The sequence below is a fragment of the Myotis myotis genome, unplaced genomic scaffold (assembly GCF_014108235.1).
Source record: "Myotis myotis isolate mMyoMyo1 unplaced genomic scaffold, mMyoMyo1.p scaffold_m19_p_4, whole genome shotgun sequence".
NCBI classification, from domain to species: Eukaryota; Metazoa; Chordata; class Mammalia; order Chiroptera; family Vespertilionidae; genus Myotis; species Myotis myotis.
The window spans coordinates 9,841,696-9,859,903 of NW_023416346.1; the positions used below are offsets into that span (position 1 = coordinate 9,841,696).

Genomic DNA, 18,208 nt, shown 5'->3' on the forward strand with positions numbered 1-18,208 from the left:
GTCTGTTGTTCACGTCCAGAAGGTCTGAGCCCAATGTCCAAATTCTTGCTCTTTTAAACCTCCAGGTATCCCTTCTCTTGAGAGGGAGGGACTATCCTGAAGGGTGGAGAAGTCTCTGAATGTAGCATTGAGGCCCACACAAGTCAGGATTGTCCAAGAGCTGGGGCTGGCATCTTGCCTGGAGAGGGGCCAGTCCATGCCTCCCTTTTTCCCCTCATCCAGCTGTAAGATGAATGGAAACTAAACATGCTAGAGTGCTGGGTCTGTCTGTTTGCTATGTTGGCTCAGGGTGGGGTTTTCTTTCCTATAAACATCCACAGGAGCCCAGTAACTAAGGCCAGAGAAAGGTCAGTTAACATTGATCATCTTAAAAAGGTAGCAGATATAAGAGAGGGGTTGGTGGGGCAAGGCCACAATCCTGGTCCTTGTTGGCTCTGACTTTAACCTGGAGACAGGAGGGACTTACTTAGGGTCCCATAAAAATTAGGGGTCCCACAGGCATGAGACTTACAGTCTCCAGAATAGTCAGTGGCCAAGACAAGCTTGGGCAAGACTGGGAATATAACAGAGTGGTTCCAAATAGAAGTACTGGATTCAGACCATCTGGATTTGAATCTCAGTTCTGCCACTTACTGACTATAATATTGAGGTTAATTAACTGCTCTGTAGCCTCCGTTTCCTCACCTATAAGATGAGGATAATAATAGCACCCACTTCATAAAGTTGCTATGAAAATTGAGGCTTTATTTTTGGAGTGCTTGGTACATGGTAAGTGTTCAGTAAATATCAGCTGCTAGGACTAGAGTGGGATAAGACCTGATTGATATATAAAGTATATGATGTGCCTGACCAGTGTGGGTTAGTGGATTGAGCGTGGTCTCATGGACCAAGAGGTCCCAGTTTGATTCCCGGTCAGAGCACATAGCCAGGTTGCAAGCTCGATCCCCAGTAGGGGGCGTGCAGGAGGCAGCCGATTGATGTTTCTTTCTATCTCTCTCTTCCTCTCCCTTCCTCTCTATCTAAAAATCAATAAAAACATTTTTTAAAAAAGTATGGGACACCCCCTTTCCTTCCAGAGACCTAGGTGGGAGGGAGGTTGGGTAATGCCAGGTTGCTATTCATCAGTCTGTCTCTGGGAATCAAGAGATACCCTGGACTGTGTCTGTTGGTACTGTGGGAGGTGACGGTGGGGAACAGAGCTGAGAAAGTGGAAATTTCTCAAAGTTCCGCACACAGGACATCAGCATCAATCAGAACCTCTATCCCCTACCTTTTCCACCCACATAGGGCACATGCAGCTACAGCACTTACTTTCAGCACAATCTCTAATGACATTTTGCAAACTGTGTAGGGAACACTCCGACTTGTTCTATGGCATTTGATACCACAGAACAAAGCCTTCTCATTCTGGTATTTGGTCGACTCATTATCTGTCTGTTGCCACCTCCTTCAAGTCTACACTAAATTTCCTATCAGAACTTTCTCATGGGGGAGAGCCCGAGCTAGAAAATAGCCTTGATTATACAGTAGCAGAGAAACCCACATTGGCTACCTTTCCCCTTAACTAGGAAGAGATAACCAAACATTCTCAGAAAAATTAAGGGGACCTGCAACATGATTAAAAGAAACAAATAGAGCGATTTTGGAATTTTGGAAACAAAAGAGACTTTCAGGGAAAAAAAGATATTTTCAACAAAACCAAGAAGATAACATGAGTGAAACAAGAACTAGAGGCCACAAAATAGCTGCAGTCAGAGAAGAGAAAGACTCCTTAAAATGGAAAAGAAGTTGCTGAAATTAAAAACAAATTAACAGAAGGTCTGGGAAGTAATATTAAGGAAATTTCCCAGAATGTAGGGCAAAAACTAAAGAAACACAATGAATGAAAGAAAATTTGAGATAGAGATTAATCCAGCAGGTTAACGTCTGAATGATAGGAACTCTAGACGGAGGGAAGAGAGAAAAATGAAGGATAACTTGTCAAAAGCACATTAGAAGTTAGTTTTCCAAAGCCCAAGAAGAATCTCCAGAGCAAGTGCCCAGAACAGCAAACCCAGGAAACAGCGGTTCCAACCCAAGCAATTACCATTGCAGGAGCCTCCTCACTGGTCCTCCTGCTTCCCTCTTTGTTGCCCCCGCCCCTCCCCAGCCAGTATATTTCTACAACAAGAGGGATTCTTTTAAAACCCAAGCCAGATCCTCTCCTAACTCTGCTCCAAACCCTCCTATTTCCTATGCTGTACTTTACATCCCCATGACTATGTAGTGGCTACCAATCTGTACTTCTCAATCCCTTCACCCTTTTCTCCAGGCCCCCAACACCCCTCGCCTATGTCAACCATCAGTCTGTTCTCTGTACTTATGAGTCTGTTTCTGTTTTGTTTGTTCTTTTATATTTTCCTTTAGATTCCACATATAAATGAAATAATAAACTATGTATGGTGCCAGGTGGATACTGAAAATATCATGGCGGGGGAGGGGGGAATGACACTTTTTTCAAGTATATAAATGTCTAAACATTATGCTGTACACCTGAAGCTAATACAAAATCATACTGAATATAAACTGTCATTGAAAAAAAATCCCTCCTGTGGAATCCACTGTGGCTTACAGGCCCTATAAGTCCCATTACTTATCTATCCTCATTTGCTATTCCTTCCTTCCTTGCCTTCCTCCACTACTCTGGCAACCCTGACCTTTATGTTCTTCAAAAATGGCAGGCATGAGAAAAAACAAACATGCCAGGCTCACTCCCATTCCAGGGCCTTCACACTGACTGTTCTTTCTGTTTGGAATGTTCTTTCCCCAGGTTCTCTCACCTTTTCCGAGTCTTTCTCTGACCAACCTATTTAAAATGGCAGTAACTTCCACCATTTCTGGCATTCCCCATCCCTTTACACGGATTTATTTTGCTCCATAGCATTTATCACATTTCAACATTATATATATATATATATATATTTTTTTTTTTTTCCTCTTTCTCCCCTCACTAGAATATTAGTTCCATGGGAGTAAGAATGTGTGTATTCCTCACTGATATATTCTCAGCTTCTAGAACAGTGCCTTGGTCCATAGTAGACACTCAATAAATATTTGTTAAATGAATGAATAAAATGCAGGCCAATGATTCAAGGAAAAAAAAGACTTTTAGAATCTCTCTCTCTCTCTCTCTCTCTCCCCACCCCATAAGAAAATAATAGGCCCTGCCAGCGTGGCTCAGTGGTTGAACATCGATCTATGAACCAGGAGGACATGGTTTGATTCCCCATCAGAGCACATGCCCAGGTTGCGGGCTCGAACTCCAGTGTGGGGTGTGTAGGAGGCAGCCGATCAATGATTCTTTCTCATCATTGATGTTTCTCTCTCTCTCTCCCCATTCATCTCTGAAATTAGTAAAAATATATTAAAAAAAGAAAATAATAAAAAGCAAAATATAAAGCAAATATAAAGCAAAATAAAATATAAAATGATTATAAGAAGCTGATGGAATATAATTGAGATTCCTTTTGATCTTGATGGTGGAAACAGTCTTCTTTGAGAGGATCAAAAATTGTGACGTTGGATTTGAAGAGAAGGAAGTGTATTCCTGGCTCACAACTTCGCTGGATTTTGAAAGATATTTACATAGTAATGATACTGTAGGTGTTGTTTATTGGTTTTCATGTTTGAGAGTCAACCTGGAGCAAAGCACGAAAAACCTGGCCATGGCTGCAGAACAAGATGTAAATGTTAATAGCCTGGACCATGTAAAGGAAAGATGAATCTGACAATGTGGCTCATTGAATTGGCATGGGGAGGGCAGTGGCCCTGATATCCTTGTCCTAAAAAGTGGGCAGTCCACATTATCTGTTAAAAATGGGTGGCATAAAGAATGGAGGTTTGAGGGCGCTTTTTCCCATATGAAAATAATAAAAGACAACAAAAAGAAATCTCCGTGTTAAATACAGCAGTGGAGTGAATGGAAAAGTAAGGCAGCGTACATCAACAAAATTCTCATTGCCATACTGGGGAATCAATAGGCCATTGTCTAAATTTTATAAACCAAGAAACAAAGTATATACATATTATCTAGAGTTGTGAAGGGAACAGTCAGCAGAATAAAAACAAGAACAGTTAAAAGTTTGTTTTGAGAGAGTAGGATGGAGAAGGGGAGGGTCAAGGCAGGGGACTTTTGGTTTTTATCATAGGCTCTTCTGTCCTGTTTGATTTATTGCCATGTACACACATTACTTTAATAAATATAAAATCTTTAAAAATTATGTTTATCTCACAACAACAAAATGATTATATATCTTATGACACTTTATGACAATATCAAAATGTGTATGTGGATATCCAGTTAGACTTGCCTCCACAGAAGAAATTCATACTGTAATGTACCTCACATATGTTTATGAAGAGAGTTGGAAAGGATATGCTGGGACTTAAAACATTGGAGGCAGTAGAGCGTAGTGGTGAAGGCTCTAGTATCTGACATCACCCTGATGGGATTCAAGTCATTTCTTTGTCATTCACTAGGTCCCTTATACATAGTTGGTGTTCAGTGTCTGTTGAATGGTTTGAATGTACTTCACAAATGTGTGCTGAGGAAGAACTCAATGTGCAAAGAGCAGGGGAGAAGGAGTATTGGTCCAAAAGTGGGTAGCTGGTTTTCTTTTCTTTTCTTTTTTCTTTTCTTTTCTTTTCTTTTCTTTTCTTTTCTTTTCTTCTTTTCTTTTCTTTTCTTTTTTTAAACATATTTTATTGATTTTTTACAGAGAGGAAGAGAGAGGGATAGAGAGTTAGACACATCGATGAGAGAGAAACATTGATCAACTGCCTCCTGCACACCCCCTACTGGGGATGTGCCTGCAACCAAGGCACATGCCCTTGACCGGAATCGAACCTGGGACCCTTCAGTCCGCAGGCTGATGCTCTATCCACCGAGCCAAACCGGTTAGGGCTGTAGCTGGTTTTCTTATCTATGGACAATGTGCCTTTAGTTTAACATGTAGTCATTTTTTTTGCTGTGGAATAATAGCCCTCAGAGCTTAGAGGATACAAAATTAATTTAATTGCCCTGCACATAAAAGGAGGAAAAAATGAGATTCTACCAAGCTCAAGAGAGGACATAGGAGTCTGGAAATGGAAAGGAGGGGGAGCTGTACCCACTGTATGTTGGGGGGGGGGGAGAAAGGGCCCAACAGTGATGAGGAGTGGGGCCTTGGAGAGGGGCAATTAGGCCTTTCCCAATCATGGGGATGGCTGAGGAAATATGAAGCACAGGAAAGTCTGAGGCCCTGTGCTGTATGACTTAAATGCCCAAAGAAGTGGTAGGAAACCTTGGAAGGAAACTATTACCACCTGCTCTTAGCCTTACTGATTTTGTGTAGTTTGGGACAAGGGAAATGTGTTAGAAGAGGATTGGTAGTGAGGATATTCTGGGTTTCTTATTTAAGCTCCAGGCTTCTGAAATCTTGGATGTCCTGGGATTAGGCACTTTCATCCCCTGATACTCTGTCTTTCCTTATCTTCTGAACAGAGCTGCCTGTGATAAATTAGCTTTTCATCTTTTCCCTTAGTTGATATGTAGGATCTACATGATCTCGGGTATTTGCCTGCTGATTTATGGCTGCTGGAAACCAGTCTGGGACTCAGTTATCTAGGTTCTTCAGAGTTTATGGGTAGACGCTGAAGGTCAAAAGATTCCAAGAATTTGCCCTAACCGGTTTGGCTCAGTGGATAGAGCGTCAGCCTGCGGACTGAAAGGTCCCAGGTTCAATTCCGGTCAAGGGCATGTACCTTGGTTGCGGGCATATCCCCAGTAGGGGGTGTGCAGGAGGCAGCTGATCGATGTTTCTCTCTCATTGATGTTTCTAGCTCTCTATCCTTCTTCCTTCCTCTCTGTAAAAAGTCAATAAAATTTTTTTTTAAAAAAAAAAGATTCCAAGAATTTATAAGGGGGAGGAGGTCAAAGGTCTGGTCAAAGGGTGAAGATTGTGAGCACATTTTTCTTTTTTAAAAAATATTATTGATGTCAGAGAGGAAGGGAGAGGGAGAGAGAGAATCATTGATTGGCTGCCTTCTGCACTCTCCACAACGGTGATTGAGCCCGCAACCCGGGCATGTGCCCTGACCAGGAATGGAACCTTGATCTCCTGGTTCATAGGTCGACTCTCAAGCACTGCCCTAAGTTGGCTGGGCTTGTCTTTTTTTCTCTCAAGTTTTCTCCCTGTTCTCTGACCCCCCAGGACATCAGGTAAGGGTGGTTATAATATTGTGTTACAAAGGTGGTGGCACTGAGAGGGGACTGGGAAGTTTGGCTTTGAAAATCTTTGGAAATGCCCCTCAAATGGACTTGGACTGAGCTTTTGCCTGAGTCCCTTGCATCCATTATCTCCTAAGGTCCCGAGTCTGCATTCCTTGAAAGTTACTCCACGATCCCAAAGGCTACTTGAAATGTGCGGAATTTAAAAATGGTGGAGGTTGAAACAGAAGGTAGATGTCACAGAGTGTGTTCCATGATGAAGAAATCATGTGAGCAAAGGTTCTAAAGCAAGAGAAGGCAGGGCAATCTGATAATAGTTGTTTTGCTTGGTTGGAATATATAGATAGTGGTCAGAAAAACAGCAAGAAAAAGGTTGGAAAACTAGTTAGGGCTAGATTTTTGGAAAGCCTTGAAATTAGGCAGAGGCATTTCTGGTCTCTTTTTTTCTTTTTGGGGGGCTGAGGCACGTCTTGAAAAGAGTAGTCTACAGTCATTGTCATGAACACCTCACCTGCCATTCACATCTCAACCCACTTCAATCAGGAAACTGCTGCATGGCAGACTCCCAAATAACAATGGCTTAAAGAAGACATACATGTATTTATCTCACCTAAAAGAAATCCAGAGGTAGGTAGTCTAAAGCTGGTAGGGTGGCACCAAGAAATTGTTAGAGATCCAGATTCTTTTTAGTTTACTACTCCACTATTCTTAGGGTGTGACCCTCGTCCTACTCTATTTTTTAAAAAAGATATTTTTATTGATTTCAGAGTGGATGGGAGAGGGAGAGAGAAACATCAATGATGAGAGAGAATCATTGATCGGGTGCCTTCTGCACACCCCACGCTGGGGGATCAAGCCCGAAACCCAGGCATGTGCCCTGACAGGAAATCAAAACGTGACCTCCTGGTTCATAGATCAACACTCAACCACCGAGCCACGTTGGCTGGGCTTGCCCTCATCCATTTAATTCCAGAAGGCTATGTGTCCAGCTAAAAATTAGATATTTTATTACTAAGGAGGGGGAGGAGAAGGGATTTGGGGGTAATCAATTAGCAACCTATGCTACAAATCCCTACTGAAATAATCCCTTCCAAAGTCACCAGAGACCAGACCACTACCTGATTAGTAAAACCCTAGACATTTTTTCAGGCATTTTCTTGACCTCTTGGTAGCATTCAACACTACTGACCCTTCCCTCCTTTTGAAACATTCTCTCCCTTTGGTTTGGTGACACGGCTTTCTCCAGCCTTTCTCCCTTTCTTCGTGGTCGCTACTTATCCGTCTCTCTCACAGGCTCCTTTCCCTCCACCTATAGAGTAGCTGCTGCTGGTCTCTAGCGCTCTTCCCTGGGCCCCCTCTAAGGCTACACATTCTTCCCAGGTACTCTTGCCCTTCCCCATAGATTAAAGGACCATTCATACATTGATGATTCCTAGTTCTATAACCTCAGCCAAAACTCTTTACTGAACTTCAGACATGTATATTCAACTGCCTGTGGGACATTGCCACTCAGATATCCCACAGATACCTCCAAATCAATGCTTAGTTCCCCCTACATTCATATTCCATATATCAGTGAAAGGGGTTACCATCCACACATTTGATCTCTCAAGTCAGATCTCCAAGAGTTCCCTTTGACACTTTCCTCACCCCTTTCTCCACATCTAATTATTCATAAAGTCTTGTTGCTTTTTTTATTTTTTATTTTTAAGATCTTCTGAATTCAATCACTTCTCACCACCTTTACTGCTACCACTCTAGGTCAAACCACAATCGTTTATCTGGATGATTACTGTCCCTCTTTCCAGGAAGTCATCTAATCCATGCTCCTTATGGGTTAGGCGGCAAGGGTGTTCTCTCTAAAACTTAAGTCTATGCCATATCCAAGCCTAGAACCCTTCAATAATCTCTCAGTGCTCTCAGGATCAAAACCAAAGCCTTTATCTTGGCATTTAAGGCTTGCCATGATTTGGAAGAGATGAATCCTTATACAGAACAAAATTTGCAATGATCGAACACTTAAATGTAAAGAATAAAGCCATAAAAGTGCTTGGAATAAAACAGTGGGGAATAGGGAGCAGGAAAGCACCACTAAGCATGAAGGAGACTCCAGTTGTGATAAAGGAAAACCTGATACATTTCACTGCATAATAATTAAACCCTTTTGTATAGCAAAGACAATCATAAATAACATGACAAATATTTGTAATATATGTGACACACAAACGTATGAGAGATATCATTTGGTGGGGATGCTATTCCATGTACCTTTTGAGAATAAGTTGACGAATTTTGTCTCAAAATGGAAGACTTTTTTTGTGGCATTTGAGTCAGCCAAAAAAATACCATAAATAACAACAACAACAAAAGTTCAATACAAATACAAGGATGCTCCTTGTAGCATGTAATAGTAAAAAAAAAAAAAGGAGGGGGGACAATATAAATGTTCATGTATCCTGGACTGGTTAAATAAATTATGGGACATCTATACAAGATAAATTTATGCAGCTGTCAAAAAAATGTGCAATGTGGAAAATCGACTAGAGTATATAACTGGAAAAAATACAGGTCTCAGGACAGTAGATATAGTGTCCCCTTTGTGGGCAAAAAACCCAAATTAATATATGCAACAGAAAAAAATCTGGAAGAATGTATATCAAAATGTGAGTAGCGGTTATTTCTGGGAGATAAGCATAGCCTTTCATTGGTATGTTAAATATTTCTGCATTATTTGAATTTTCACAACAACACATTACCTTTGTAATAAGAAAGAATAAAGATATAAAAATAAATACATTCAATGAATGAATTGCTTTGAGGGAGTGGTTTTGGTTGGAAGGGCTTCAGACCGAGCCTGGTACAGTGGCATAAACACGAGCTTTGGCGTCAGACAACCCTGAGCGGGGCCTCATTGCCCCACCCCCGAGGAAGGAGAAGGGGGGTGGCAGGGGGCTGCGGAAAGGGGCTGGGCTGGGCTGGGCTGGCTGCTGCTGTAGTCCAGGAGGCTGAGACTTCGAGAGGGACTCAGAGAGGGCAGACGCATCCCGGACTCACTCGAGGACAAGGTGAGGGACGCTGAGATTGGGGTTTCCTGGCCAGCCACACGGTGGTTCCAGCTCCCTCGAACCTGTAGCCAGGCAGGTGGGCAATTATGACTGCATCCCTGCAGCTGTGCGAGGAGTGACCTGGCGTGGCATGTAGGCAACCAGGAGAACTTAGAGAATAGTAGGCTGCACGGACTGGGGAGCAGAGACTAGCGGAGAAGGGAGAGAAAAACGGAGAGCCGGGCATGTTGGATGGCGGACAGGGAATATGAAGGGGAATACTGAGGGGAAGTGCAAATCCAGAGAAGAAAATATGGGATGCAGAGAAGGGTTAAGGAATACGGGGGAAAGGGGTGCAGAGGTAACACGGAGGGGGATGTAAGAAGGGGAATAAAGAGTTCCATGGGGGTCAATAGGGAATGCGTTGGGGAATAGGGAGCAGGAAGCAAGGCAGAGGGAATACGGAGGGGGGTTTAAGGAATGAAGAGCAGGGAGTGGGGGAAGGGCAGACTGGTTGAGACCGAGGCCCCCTAGGGAGGCGGAAAGGGGCGGGACCACTTCCGGCCGGGAGGGGGGAGGGCAGTCTCCGAGTTTCGGAGGGGCTCGGAGAGAGTGGACGCACTCTGGAATTGTAGGAGGACGAGGTGAGTAGCAGCGGGGCCCTCTTCTGGATCGGAGCCCGGTAGGGGTCAGCCCCACCCTCTGGGGAATCTCGAGAAAACCTGCCCGAAGGACCGGATTGCTCTGGATCCATCCGGCTGGGAAGGGAGGGGATTGGACCCGGTTTGGCTGTGCCCGGGACGGAATCACTAGCTCGATACTGATTTGAGGAGGGGGTGTTTCAGGGAAGGGGCAGAACCAAGATGTGCTTGGCCTGTTTGGAGGGGGGCGTGTTATGAAAAAGGGCGGGACCAGGCGGTACTGTGTACTCGGGCTGCGTGTGAGTAGGGGAGGAGCCGGGACCACCGGACAGTGTGACAATTTGAAAAAGGAGGCTCGCTGGGGAGGGGGCGGGACCTACTGCTCCTGCGGACCTGGAGGGAGGCGTGTGCTGGGAAAGGGTACCGGACTGAGTCCTCGACTATTGCGCATGCGTACTATGGATCGTTAGAAAGGGGCGTGCAGAGAAGGGCCCGCACCGAGCCGGCCAGCTGCCCAATGCGCATGCGCACGATGGACATCAAAGAGAGGGCTTGTGCTGGGAAAGCGGGCGGGGCTGAGATGGGGCTTGCAGCGGACGCGCATGCGCACTGTCGACCTGCGGCTGGGGGGTGGGTGCACTGGGAAAAGGGGCGGGGTCCTCAGAGCTGCCGCGCTGGCACATCTTCCTGGAAAAGGGGAGGGTGCGGCTGCAGAGAATTGAGACCTCGACGCTGTGGATTACAGAATCTGAAAACAGAGTCGTTGGGGGTGGGGGAGGGGTTTGGGATAGGGGCCCTAGGGAAGGTGAGGATTAGTCTCCCAGCAGAACAGCAGAGAGGACGTTCAGTGGATTCTCCCCTTGACCCAGGCCTTCTCTCTTTCAGGCTCAGCTCTTGCCAGGCCAACTTGAGACATGTCTGACACAAGCGAGACTGGTACGGGTCCAACCCGCTCCCAGGTGAGACCTCCTCCTGTCCTCCCCCTGTCTGCTTTTCCCCTTCAGCCCCTGTTGCTGCCTCAAATCCCTTGGTACCTCCCCTTCTATCCTTGTCCTTCTCCACCCACTTCCCTGCCTGGGTGTCCCCCACCCCAGTAGAGGGAGTGAGGAAGGATGGGAAGGAAGAAAGAAGGATGGATGGAGGAAGGGAGGAAGAAGAGAAGACAGGTGCATCCCTCTTCCGCCATCAGTTCCTGTTCAGAGGAAGGGGGTGCCTTGCTGGGCTGAGGTACTCAGAGCATGCTGCAAGTAGGGGTTCGTATAGGTCAGAGAAATGAAGGCCTGGGATTTGGGAGCGATTTGCCTGGTTGTGGGTGGGGAGAAGTCCCGTGAGCTTCCCTGCTTTCTCTTGCAGGCTGAAACTTCAGAAAAGGAAAGCGACTTGAAGGCGCAAACCGTATTGACAGTGACCCAGAACTTGGAGGTCTCAGAGACACCAAAGGCTTCAAAGGCACCAGAGGTCTCTGAGTCCGAGAAGGTCTCAAAAGCTGCAGGGGTCTCAAAGGCCGCAGAGGTCTCAAAGGCCCCAGAAACTCCCAAGGCAGCTGACACTAAGGAGTCATCTACCACTAAGCTGACTGATACCCAGAATTTGGCAGCTGAAAAGAAGAGTCCAGCAGCTGACACCAAGGTGCAGAAGGCTGACCCTCAGGCTGTGACAGCTCCTGCCACTGAGACCAAAAAGGTCAGCTGTGTGGCTGATACTAAGGTCAATACAAAGGCCCAGGAGACTGAGGCTGATGCCTCTCAGGCTCCGAAGGCAGATGAACCTGAGCCTGAGGGCACAGTAGCCCAGGCTCAGGAGAATCAGGATACTCGGCCCAAGGTCAAGGCCAAGAAAGCCCGAAAGGTAAGACTTCTTCAGTAACTGTCCTTGCCTTTCAATTCCTCTTCTCTAAGTTGGTTCATTTGTTCTGCAAACATATAGAAAGTTTCCTGTGCTTATCAAGGCTATGGGGAATGTGATGCAATTCCCATCTTTAGAGAGCTCACAGATTTGGGGGAAGATGAGACAGGAATACACAACTGTAATCTGAATGTAATGCAGTTTATGTTGACATAGTAGCTACCATGTGTTAGGCTTTGAGCTAGCACATTTACACAGCTTATCTCTTAAATCCCAAAAGTAATCCAGTTTTATAGAGAAGGAAGTGGACTCCCAGACTGATAGAATGAAGCTGTCCAGGTTGGTAGGAGCAGAGCCAGTGGTAGATGGAGGAAGAGGAGAAGCTTCAGATTCCACCCTTGGGTGGTTCCTGGTCTGATTCAGTGATGAAACTCTTGCTTGGAAGCCAGTGAAAGACAAACCCAAGATTCAACATGGCCAATGTCTAGTGAGTCAGGTTGTTACTACAGGGGTTGGATGAAAGGGGGTTTCTGGAAGAGAGAGAACGAGGAAAAAGGTCCATCTGCTTCATCTGGCGCCGTTGTGCTTCCTCTCTGTTGATGCAGGTGAAGCATCTGAATGGGGAAGAGGAGGGCAGCAGTGATCAGAGTCAGGCTTCTGGAACCACAGGTGGCCGAAGGGTCTCAAAGGCCCTAATGGCCTCCATGGCCCGCAGGGCTTCAAGGGGCCCCATAGCCTTTTGGGCCCGCAGGGCATCAAGGACTCGCTTGGCTGCTTGGGCCCGGAGAGCTTTGCTCTCCCTGAGGTCGCCTAAGGCCCGTAGGGGCAAGGCTCGCCGCAGAGCTGCCAAGCTCCAGGCATCCGAAGAGCCTGAAGCACCACCATCTCGGGATGTGGCCCTTTTGCAAGGGAGGGTAAGAACACTGTCCTTTGCACTCAGCCTTAGCCACTGCCTTGCTTGCCTTCTTGTCTGCTAACCTTTCAAGCCTTCTGCAAATGTTTTTTGACCTTTATACCTTTTCCTCCTCTCCTAGGCAAACGAGTTGGTGAAGTACCTGTTGGCTAAAGACCAGACAAAGATTCCTATCAAGCGCGCAGGTAGAGTCCTACTAACTCCCTCCCCCTAGTTCTACCCTCCACCCCCTCTGTGCTGGGGACATCCCTTGCTCTTCTGTTCCTACTTCTGTCCTCCCACCGTTCTAATTTGGCAGTGCGAGCATCTCTGTTCATTAGCTCAAAACCGGTTTATGTCACCAACAGCAGAGTAGGCAAAGGGTCTATAGTTTGGGTATGGGGGCCACCTGGCTTCACTTCAGCTCAGGTGCTCGCAACACTCTCCCCTTGCAGACATGCTGAAGGACATCATCAAAGAATACACTGATGTGTACCCTGAAATCATTGAACGAGCAGGCTATTCCTTGGAGAAGGTGAAGGGGCAGCCCTGGGGGATGGACACAATGGGGAAGCCTTGAATTAAACAAAGGTGTACATGTCCCTTCGGGGAGGGACCATAGAGATTCACTAAGCCCAGTCCCATCACTGGGCAGACAGTGACCTAGGGAGGTGTATAGACTTGCCAAAAGTCACACAACAAGTCAGTGGTAAAAGCACAGCTAGGACTCAACTTAGTCCTGACTTCTGTCTGCTGCTGGACATGTCCTGGAATGTATTCCAGATGCTCACCTCTTCGTTTTCATTCACATTCACAGTCTCCCTAGAGTCCTACTAATCACAAGGACGATGTAGATAACAATAGCACATTTGTTGCCTGTTTGCTGTGTGCTGGCCTCATAGCTAAGTGCTTACATGCATTAACTCACCGGTCTTACACACACACACACACACACACACACACACACACACACACACACACACACCCTAGGTACATGGGGAGCTGTGGGATGCTCAAGAAGCTGAATTTGATGATCTCACAAGCTTTCCTCCCCATCCACAGGTATTTGGGATCCAATTGAAGGAAATTGATAAGAATGACCACTTGTACATTCTTCTCAGCACCTTGGAACCCACTGATGCAGGCATACTGGGAACGTAAGCTGGGAAAGGGCTGGGTGGGAGGGAGGCTTCTGCTTTTGTCCATGGCACTACCCCATCCCTGTCTTCTGTCCCACACTTCCTTAGAGAGTCAGGAAAGACAGGCCTGAAAGCCTGTTCCAGCCCCCGCATGTAGCTGGAACCCTACCCACAAAAGTTGTGCCTGGTTATGATGGACTGAAGGGTGTCAAAGCCTGGGTGGGGCAGTCCTACTGTCAGGTTGTCTGTCTGTCCAGAAGCTTCCCAGGAAGGCAGCCCTGTCACTGCTTGTCTCCTCCTGCTGGTCTTGATAGAGTGGTTCTCACGGGAGGCCTTCCTGGTGTGGGTGGGTCACGCTGCTCGAAGGGCAGGAGCACCGGTGGCTGTGAATTTTCTGGTGGCTGAGGGGCCTGTGAGAGGAAGAAGGGCCTCGCATTGGCGGAGTGCCAGGGTCTAACTCTGTTGGGGGGATTTCTTCTGTCCTCTCAGCAGCCCGGGGAGGAGAGGATGTGATTTCCCGTTTCACTGGACAGGAGACTGAGGCTCAGGGGTCTAAGTGTCTTGCCCAGGGTCACGTGGAGCTTGAAGCATAGACTGGGCAGAACTCTCCCATACCTGAGGAATCTGGGAGAGGCTAGCCTAGTGAGCTGGCTGGTGTGTTTTTTGCAGATGGCTGCAGGACCTAAACATTCTCTCTGTCCTATTGTTCCCCTAGAACCAAGGACTCCCCCAAGCTGGGTCTCCTCATGGTGCTTCTTAGCATCATCTTCATGAATGGGAATCGGTCCAGCGAGGGTGAGTGGCTGAGCATGCAGCTGAATGGGTGGCCATGGTCAGAATTCCACATGTTCATTTTCTGTCCCTCTCCTCTTGCCTCCCCTTGCAGCTGTCATCTGGGAGGTGCTGCGCAAGTTGGGGCTGCGCCCTGGGTATGATTGGGCTCTCTCAGCACTTGCTGTCCGTGTTGTCCTTTGGCAAGAGAGGATGGTCCCAGGATCGCATCAGCCTGGTGGTCTGGTGGAGCGGGCGGGGGTGTTGGACTGGGCCCATGACTCTGACCTGGGTGGATGGGGAAATGGTCCTGAACTCTGTTCCCTTGAGCTTACTGCCTCTTGAATTTCTATGGTGTTTCCTTGTACCAGAAATCTCTCTTCCACATTGGAAACGCCTCTGCACACATCTGGGAAGTGCTATGGCCCCTTTTATCTATTTATTCATTCATTCATTTTATTTATTTATCTCTTTCTTTGCTGTCAGTATACATCACTCACTTTTTGGGGACGTGAAGAAGCTCATTACCGATGAGTTTGTGAAGCAGAAGTAAGTGTCCATCTGCTGTTGGTGTGTGCCATACATTTTGCCTATTTTAGAACTGGGTGATAGAGCTATGATGGGTGCATGTGTGCTTGTATGTGTGTGTATGTGCTGGTGGGAGCTTGTTTTTAAGGTGATAGAGGCAACAAGAGCACATATTCCTTGACCCATTACATGTACTCTCACATATGCCCCAGAGCAGTTCTATAAGGGAGGGATTGTCATCACCAGCTTTGCATACAGGAGGAAACTGAGGCTCAGAGTGTTGAAATCATTTGCTTATGGTTACACAGGTAGCAAATTGAAGATTTTAAGATTCAGGTCCCAATGCGTTGGTTCTTTTTACCATGCCAACCAGGGCTTCGTAGCAATTAATTTCAATTTTAAAATAGTATAATTTCAATCATAAAATAGGAGCTGTAGGCAGCTAGCTACTGCGCTGGGGACTTGACATGTACCATCTCATTTCATTTTCATAACTACCCTGCAGAGTAGGTGCTGTCATCCCAGCTCCATTTTCAGTTGCTAAACCTGGGGCTCAGAGACAGAAGTCTGAGCATGGCCCCAGCCGGTAAGGGGCCCATTCAGGCCTGGAGCCCAGCCCTCCTGCCTTTCTGGCCAGGGGCCCACCTTATCCTCATCCTGGGGAAACAAATGCGCACTCACAAGGTTGCACTAGCACACATGCACACACAGTCGGGAGTGTGTATGGAGTACGCTGCTCTTGGTGGACTGTCTTCCCTTTACAGCCCTTTTCTGTGGTGGACTGTCCCAGGCCACAGATGAGACGCTGCGGCGGGGTGTGCTCAGAGCAGGTTGCCTGAAGAAATGGCTCCTCTGTTTACAACACACCCAATAGGAACTGGGGTCACTGTGACAAGGGGCACCAAATGTGTGGCCTTCCTGTGCACAAGCACCCTACATATTTCCCCCCTGTGCCTTCACATGGCTGCTGGGCAGGAGGGATGGAACAGGGCTCAATGCTGGAAGAAAAGCTTCAGTATTTAGTGGGGAAGGTGCTACCTAGAGCCTGCCCAGCCCATGCATGGGTGGGCCATGGGTGGTCTTAGACGTAAAGGCTTCGAACCTATCTTTTCAAGGTACCTGGACTATGCCCGAGTCCCTAACAGCAATCCCCCTGAGTATGAGTTCTTCTGGGGCCTGCGCTCCTACCATGAGACCAGCAAGATGAAAGTCCTCAAGTTTGCCTGCAAGGTAATTGGAGAACTACCCAAACTTGGCATATCAAGAGCATGGGTAGGCTGTGGGCAGAGCAGCCTGCAGCTTATATATGAATATTCTGAAGCCTCTCTTAGTGCACCAAACACTTTAGCTGAATCATTTAATCCTTATGACTAACATGGTGGTGTCCTCCTGCAGATGAGAAAACTCGGGATCACTGAGGTCACAGAGCTAATGTCAGGGCAGAGATGGGATACTAGTTGCATAATTACTAGAAGTATTTATTGTATTGCTACTGTATACAGCGTGTAGCATGTTGTCTAGAATCTAGTAGGTACTCCACTCTCAGATTCCGGTCCTTTTGAGGGTTGTTATTTCTGTTTCAGGTACAAAAGAAGGATCCCAAGGAATGGGCAGCTCAGTACCGAGAGGCGATGGAAGCAGATATTAAGGCTGCAGCTGAGGCTGCAGCTGAAGCCAAGGCGAGAGCTGAGATTAGAGCTCGAATGGGCATTGGGCTTGGCTCTGAGAATGCTGCTGGGCCCTGCAACTGGGACGAAGCTGATATTGGACCCTGGGCCAAAGCCCGGATCCAGGCGGGAGCTGAAGCTAAAGCCAAAGCCCAAGAGAGTGGTGGTGCCAGCACTGGTGCCAGTGCCGGTGCCAGTGCCGGTGCCAGCGCCAGCGCCGGCGCCAGTGCCAGCGCCAGTGGCAGCTTCGGTGCCAGTGCCAGCCTGCCCACCACTCTCACGTTTGGGCTCTTCTCTGGCCTCAGTGGAACTGGTGCCAACAGCAGTGGTAGCTCTGGTGCCTGTGGTTTTTCCTATAAGTGAGATTTCAGGTATATGTTTAGATTCAGTGAGGGCAGCCAGGGCTCTTAGGGATGGGATGAGCTGGGTGGTTATAGGAAGGCCAAGGTCGGAGGACCATACGGAGAGTGTGGGAAAATACTGCTTTTGACATTGTATTCCTTCCTGTTTGGTGGCTATCAGTTGACTTTCTAATTTTCTTTTACTTGTGATTTCAGATATTGCTAATCCCAGCAGCCTTTCTCTTCATGCCAGGGTGCATCCTCAGAAATGTACTCAACACAGCACTCTAGGCAGTCACTATCAATCAATTGAATTTGACACACTATATTAAATCTATTTGCCATTTCTGAGTTTATTGCTTTTTTTGTGGGGATGGGCTGTAACATTTTGGTACTACATTTAAAAATGAATTGGAAAAGTTTCCACCTCAATCTGTGCTTAGTTTGAGGTGACATTGTTAGATTCAAGGGAGCGAGATTAGCATGCTACTCTGGGATGGGTTGGGCCTCATCTCTAGTTTAGAGGGCAGGCAGGATTGTGGTTGGGTGCAGAGTCATGGGGATTGTAGGCACAGAAAACACACTTTGAAGAAGAGCGCTGAAATGGGTAAGTCTGGAGCAGAGAGCAGAGATAGAGGAGACGACATCAAGTATAGACTCTCCTTTTGAGAAATTTGAAGGAGACAGGAAGGAGACAGAGGTAGGTAGCTAAAGGAAGATACAAGAACAAATGAGGATTTTCTTGGGAAAGAAGGGAGAGAGGCTTGAACAGGTAGGAGCCAATAGAGGGAGATGTTGAAGACTGATTCATGCCCAGTCCCTGAGGAGATGGGAGGGTAACGCCTGGGAGAAGACTATCAATGAGATGGTTGTAGTTAAGAAGACAGAGCAGCCCTGACCAGGAATTCGATTGGTTAAAGCATCCTGATATGCCAAGGTTATGGGTTCAATCCTCAGTCAGGGCACATATAAGAATCAACCAATCGCCCAGCTGGTGTGGCTCAGTGGTTGAGCAGCGACATATGAACCAGGAGGTCATGGTTCTATTCTTGGTCAGGGCACATGCCTGGATTGTGGGCTCCATCCCCAGTCT

At 46.9% G+C, this 18,208-nt stretch overlaps 1 protein-coding gene and 1 non-coding gene across 3 annotated transcripts; both read left to right on the forward strand.

Annotated features, from left to right (window-relative positions):
* Window positions 1-9,202: 9,202 nt before the first annotated feature.
* On the forward strand, window positions 9,203-17,466 carry LOC118654337 (melanoma-associated antigen D2). Of its 2 annotated transcripts, none has more exons than XM_036305670.1 (12): window positions 9,203-9,312; window positions 10,818-10,891; window positions 11,286-11,780; window positions 12,383-12,691; window positions 12,812-12,875; window positions 13,125-13,204; window positions 13,732-13,826; window positions 14,524-14,603; window positions 14,695-14,737; window positions 15,066-15,128; window positions 16,223-16,337; window positions 16,691-17,466. In XM_036305670.1, exons 2-12 carry the CDS (start codon window positions 10,847-10,849, stop codon window positions 17,135-17,137), a joined length of 1,836 nt encoding a protein of 611 aa, XP_036161563.1. In that variant the 5' UTR covers window positions 9,203-9,312; window positions 10,818-10,846; the 3' UTR covers window positions 17,138-17,466. The 2 variants fall into 2 exon arrangements, with proteins under 2 accessions (XP_036161563.1, XP_036161562.1); XM_036305669.1 differs by lacking the exon at window positions 9,203-9,312 and adding an exon at window positions 9,843-9,935.
* On the forward strand, window positions 15,920-16,048 carry LOC118654905. Its single transcript, XR_004967148.1, has one exon. It is a non-coding gene; the product is annotated as a small nucleolar RNA SNORA11 (small nucleolar RNA).
* Window positions 17,467-18,208: the final 742 nt, after the last annotated feature.

Bases quoted from the DNA above. Each gene is read 5' to 3' on its own strand.
- LOC118654337 (XM_036305670.1), top strand. From the start codon at position 10,847: ATGTCTGACACAAGCGAGACTGGTACGGGTCCAACCCGCTCCCAG. The intron at 10,892-11,285 runs GTGAGACCTCCT...TTTCTCTTGCAG, and splicing joins CGGGTCCAACCCGCTCCCAG to GCTGAAACTTCAGAAAAGGA. The intron at 15,129-16,222 runs GTAAGTGTCCAT...TATCTTTTCAAG, and splicing joins GATGAGTTTGTGAAGCAGAA to GTACCTGGACTATGCCCGAG.